Source organism: Merops nubicus, unplaced genomic scaffold, assembly GCF_000691845.1.
Source record: "Merops nubicus isolate BGI_N331 unplaced genomic scaffold, ASM69184v1 scaffold19187, whole genome shotgun sequence".
Classification (NCBI taxonomy): domain Eukaryota; kingdom Metazoa; phylum Chordata; class Aves; order Coraciiformes; family Meropidae; genus Merops; species Merops nubicus.
In genome coordinates this window covers 21,278-26,893 of record NW_008618539.1, presented here as the reverse complement: position 1 = coordinate 26,893, position 5,616 = coordinate 21,278, and the positions used below count along the sequence as shown (strand labels likewise).

Sequence of the window (5,616 nt, the reverse complement as noted above, 5' to 3'; positions counted from 1 at the left end):
TTTGGTGATTTGTTGTTTTTTTTTTTTTCTTTTTGTCACTCGACTTGAACCTTTGAGGCTTTGAAAATGTCCTTGGCAAGAAGAACTGGTGTATATCTCATAGGAGAAAATATTGGATCTGACTAGAGACTTGGATGAGTTCTGCAACCATGCAGCAGCCTCTATGTAATATTTAGAGTTGTGGAAAATAGCAACACGCTTCCCATGGGAAAAAGTGTTTGTCTTCCCACCCCCAGCACGGGAAGCAACCAGGAAATTTCATATCTTCTGCACCAAAATTGGGTGTTCAGGCGAGGCAGCAATACTTCATGGGAGCACTGCTGTTGTGCAAGGCCATCGATCTGTTGCCCAGTGGTACCTGCTGACGTGTGCGTGTGGAATTCCAGCCGTTCTGACAGGCACTGACTTCACCCAACTGAGCTGCCACAGGTCTTGTCCCTTCCTGCTGCTATCCCCCGGCTGCCTTTGGGAAAGCACGTTTCTCTTTGTCCTCTGGCTCTTGGGCTGGCGCTGGGTTCTGGGCTCAGCCTGTGGGCTGGGTTGTTCACGTGGAGTCTGACACGGCCCCATGGCGTGCAGGTGCTGGGCAGAAGGGTGACAACAGTTGTGGAAAGCAGACGCTTGTTACCTCATCTGCCATCAGTGCTGGGCCTCGTGGAGCTTTGTACAGGCCGTGCAATTGTTTGTGTTCCTCTTTTTGTTCTTATTTCTTTTCATATGCTTGTGATGTACACGACTGCTGGAGGGGACTGACTTTCAGGCAGTGTTTCAGTCGGCATTTCGCTGTATTGATGTCTGGAGGGATTATCCAGAGGTACTTTTGAAGCCTCTTTCAGTTTGTTTTTCTTTTCCAGAGCACAGAAGCTGAGCCCCATGAATAATGCAGCTGATATCAGGAAGAAGCTGGAGTTGTAGAAGACATAGTGGAAATCACTAGTTATATCTACCAGCAGACCTGAAACAGAAGGCACAGCTTAGTCAAAGAGAAGATGCTTACTAAAGGCAGCCGGGCAACACATAAATGTTAAATCCAAGCCATTCAGCAAACTTCTGTGTACAAAAGATAAGCATTCACAGATGAGTTGACTTCTTTTCTCTAGATTCTAGGGGTTTGGTTTTTTGTAGTCACCACTCAGGTGATGTTACTATGTCTGTATAAAGTAATTCTCAATACACAGCAAAATCAGGAAGGAAAGAAAACAGTAACTTTTTCCCAACCTGCTGATTCATTTGGTTTACTCTGCAGAGGACTCCTGTGCCACTGCCATGAACTGCGTTTTGGAATGAATGACCCTGTTACATCCTAGATCAGAAAACAGAACAAATAAAGAAATCTCTCACAAATTGACATGTCAAGGTGTCTGAACTGAAAATTTCTCTCAAATAGCGTGTAATCAGGGAGAAGAAAATTTCCAGCAAAGCAAGCATTAGGACTAACATTAAACACCTAAGTATAAAACATTTAAAAGTGTCATATTTCAAATGAGTATTTTAACACTAATGTTAGAGATAGAAAGGTAAAATACGTGATGCCTTCTATAAGCTGCTCTATTTGTATGGGTATATTGGAATAATGTTTGCTTTTATTCCTTAGTAAAGTTGGTGATGTTTCTTTTCATAGTGTGCTTTTCTTTAGCAGATTTTAGGACTACAAATAGAAATGTTGCTGCTTTTACTGTATTTTGTTTTGCTCATTTGCCACTTCTATCAGAGATGGCTGAGAAAAGACCTGGTTTTGCACTTTGAGAAAAGTGACTGGACAGTAATGCCAGGGAATACCATGAAAAGTGGTGCATGTCATCATCTCATTCTTAGTCATTATTTCCCGGCTGAACTGCCCACAGTCCGTAGTCTGCAGAAGAGACCTAAAGCCTGAATTGAGAATTCATGCTCAAGTTCACATTTCTTGTTTGTAAGTCTTTTGAATTTACTGCTGTACTGCAGGAGCAGGTGCATCTTGGACAGGTCACTTAGTGACATTTGGAGTGAACCATGAAATCTGTGAATAATTTATTTGATTTGGGGTCATAGCTAGCTCCTTTCTTGTCTCCAGAGAAAAATTAATACACTCCAGAACTCAGAAAGAAGAGTGAACCGAAGCTTTTACTAGAAGGCTCTTGAATAATGTAGGTCTGGTGATAGTTCTGATCACAGTTAATTTGTTAATGCGATGTTTACAATTCTTTGAGACTTCATAGGTGAAACAGTGTCAGCTGGCAAAGCAGTGAAAGAGTTCATAGCAAGAGCCTTTCACAGTAATTCCTTTCTGTGTCCTCTCTTCACTCTCATACCTATCATATCTGCCTACCAAGAGGGTAACTCTTTCCTTCATTGCTGTTACTGCAGTGACACTCGGGCAGGTGCAGAAAGGATCCTCCTTCAGCTGTGAGAAGGGGCTGATTGTTCCTTTCCAAATCACCCTTTTATATTGTTCCCTTTGCATAACTCACCTGCCTGCACAGGTTTGGAAACTCCCTTTTTAATCTTCTTTATGCTCCCAAACACTTGCCACCAATGTCTAAGCAACCAATTTTTTTCCCCAGCCTGCTTTAATAGCTTCTCTCACCTGTGAGAGGGGGTCCAATGAGGAGAGTGATACTCTCCAGGATGGTGAAGAGCCCTAGAGCACTTGAGAACCTGTCCATCTCCACCACATCCATCAGCACCTGGAAGGTGAGTGCCCCGATGCCGCTCATGGCGATGCTGAGGATGACGCAGTAGGTGATGAGCACGCTGAACTCGGCTGAAATGACACAGATGAAGTTGCTGAGCCCGCAGAGGAGCACAGCCAGGCTGAACAGGTAGATGCGTCTTCCTGTGAAAACTCTGTGTCCTGAGAGCAGCCCTGTGCAGGGCCGTATGAAGATGTTGATGAAGCCGATGACGGAGATGAGGAGGGCTGCCCGGCGTTCCTCCACCCCGTTCTGGATGGCGTAAGGCACGAGGTAGACGTGGGGTAATGCAAACCCCATCATCATCCAGGTCACTCCAATAGTGTAAATCTGGTAACCTTTGTTTTGGCAGAAGATGTCAAAAGCCAGGTACTTCTGCAGCATCTGGAAGCAGGCAGTCCTCCTGGTCTGCTGCCGGAGCTCGGGGTGGGGAGAAGATGCTCCGTTGGACAGCTGTGTATCTTCTGCTCTTCCCCCTGCATCCTCTCCAGGCTTGGGGGGCTGTAGTAGTGACCCTGATGTAAGCTGAACTGGTCTCATGATGGCTCCACAGACACAACAGTTCAATAGTATTCCTCCAAAGATGAGAAAGGTGTTTCTCCAGCCCATCTCATCCAGCAAGTACTGAGAAAGCAGTGGCCACAGGGTGAAGCCAAGAGAGACGCCGGTGGATGCCATGGCATTGGCCAGAGTCCTCCACCGTACAAAGTAGTAGCCCAGTGCAGTCACTCCTGCCTGGAAGCTGAAGCACGATCCCAGACCTAAAGGTAGGGATGAAAGAGAAAATAACAACACATGATCCCTCGGCTTTGTCTAAAAGATGAAAAGAGACCAAATCCAGGGTGTATTCACAGATGACTTCATCTGCCACTGAAGCCTTTCCTCACCTGCCAGGCTGCACAACACCCAGTGATTAATACTCAGAAACCCCACACAAGGGATGAAGAAGGATGTTGTGCATAAATTAAACCACTTGTGCTCCCAGGTATACTCCATATACTGATCTAAGCTGATGTTTGTCTGGGACGTGCTGCTATTCCTAAAATTGCTACAGAATTGTTAATTAAAAACTTGGGGTTTATACCACGTGCAACAAGCAGCACTTCTTTCCTGACACTTTCATTGGGGCTCAAGGAGTTACTTGTTTATCTTTCTATGGAGTGGACACAGCTTAGCTTGCAAGATCCAACAGGACTGGTCCCAAAGTGACCTGTCTGAAGAAATTAATTTCTCTGTGTTAGAAAAGAGCAGGAGTTAAACATCAGTCACATAGGAAAAATACTTGGAAAGGAGAAGTTCCCATCTGTTATTTCTGTACAAAACCAACACATTCTTTTGTTAGAAAAAGATGTCTCCAGATTGGGAGTGGTGAAATACAAGCCCAGGGAACTTGGGAAGGATGTTGTCCCAACACATTACGTTCCAAGACTGAAAAAACCCTCCCTTTTTCAAAGACAAAAGGCTGAGAAGCTACTAAACAGAACAGACACCTTTGCTCTCCATTTTGCCCCCTGGAGACTTGCAGCCTTTTCCAGAGAGAGGCACTTTCCAGTGAGCTTGGCTGGATGAGGTATGTGTTAAAGGGGTGTGAAGGGCAGGTCTAGCTGCTATAGGATTCCTGATGCACTGTGGGGATTCTGATTTATCCTATTTCACAGATGGGTGGAAAAATGTGAGCACTTAGTCGGGACTCTCCCCATGTTCCGTCTCTCCAGCCAAGCCCAGCAGCTGGGTTCTCCTGCTGTTCCTGGTACTTACCAGTGATGAGGCCAGCTGTTAGGTACAGCTGGCTGATGGACTTGCAGAAGGAGCTGGACACCATGCCCACGCTGCTGAGCAGGCCTCCCAGCATCACTGCAAACCTGCAGCCAAATCGCTTCACCAAGATGCTGCAGAGGGGCCCTGGAAGCAAAAGTGAAGCAGTGAGGGAAGAAGGAATTGTTTTGTACCCACTGGACTGCTGCAATATCAAACGGCTGCAATTTAGTCTAGAGGATGCCCTGAGCATTGTCCCAGCATGTCGTGTAATAGGGGAGCCAGGAAGAGAAAATACATCCCCTGACCCTCCCAAGTGTGTGGTCAGCGTGTCAGCTAAGGGGAAGGCTCCTGTCATCTGCTTGGATTTTGGCTATCAGGTAGGATTTCTAAGCTTCCCTGTGATGGATTTTAGTTAAAACTCTGGGAAATGGAATGGAAGAAGGACCTTCAAGTATAATCCTTCAAGTGTCATTCACATGATATAAATTCTGGGAATGACTTGAAGAAGCAGAGGACTTGGATCTCTGTGCCTCTGAATAAGAGATGTTTTGCAGGATGGTATTTCTGTTCACGTTTCCACTTTCATTTCAGTACTTTTCAAATATTCTGCCAAAAAATCTCTTAAATTGCCCTTGGCATCCCATTACCTAGGTGAAATTCCTTGCAAGAGGAGACAGATTGACTCTGAGCTAGATCAAGAATGGGAGAAAAATAGACGTCATTGAAGAGGATGATTTGGAAACGGCTGGAGAGGTACATTCATGTCTGCACGGGAGTCCAGCTAAGCTGCAGGCAGCAGCATCCAAGCTGCAGCTTGTGGAGCCTTGCAGCTGTCCTGCAACTCTTCTTCCCAGGAAAATACTCAGGTGTTATTGTCAGCACAGCTCTTTGCACAATGTGCCTGTCCTGGGACACCTGGGCAGGGGTGGGGACCTTAAACAGTGTCCGCTTCCAAGAGGACACAAGCATCATTCCAGGGTAGGAAAAGATTAGCTCAGACCTCCAGACCATCAGAAGGAAATGTGCTTCTCTCTGCATGCTCTGGCAGAGGAGAAGATGAAGGCAGCCTTTCTTTCCCTGTTCCTTTGAGGATCCTCAAGTTTCTCCAGGTTTTGTTAAATTTTTCCCCTCTTCTGAACACTTAAGGTTGGATAAGAAAATGCAAAATGACTATAAGCTTCAGAAT

The 5,616-nt window shown here is 45.6% G+C and overlaps 1 protein-coding gene across 1 annotated transcript in view; it reads right to left on the bottom strand.

Annotated features, from left to right (window-relative positions):
• Window positions 1-713: 713 nt before the first annotated feature.
• Window positions 714-5,616, bottom strand: part of SLC16A5 (solute carrier family 16 (monocarboxylate transporter), member 5) — a 7,859-nt gene continuing 2,956 nt past the window's right edge. The window contains exons 2-4 of the mRNA XM_008943483.1: window positions 4,431-4,574; window positions 2,567-3,433; window positions 714-955 (exon numbers count right to left, since the gene is read on the bottom strand). Of these exons, the coding sequence (XP_008941731.1) occupies window positions 714-955; window positions 2,567-3,433; window positions 4,431-4,574 (1,253 nt within the window). The remainder of the gene's footprint in view (window positions 956-2,566; window positions 3,434-4,430; window positions 4,575-5,616) is intronic.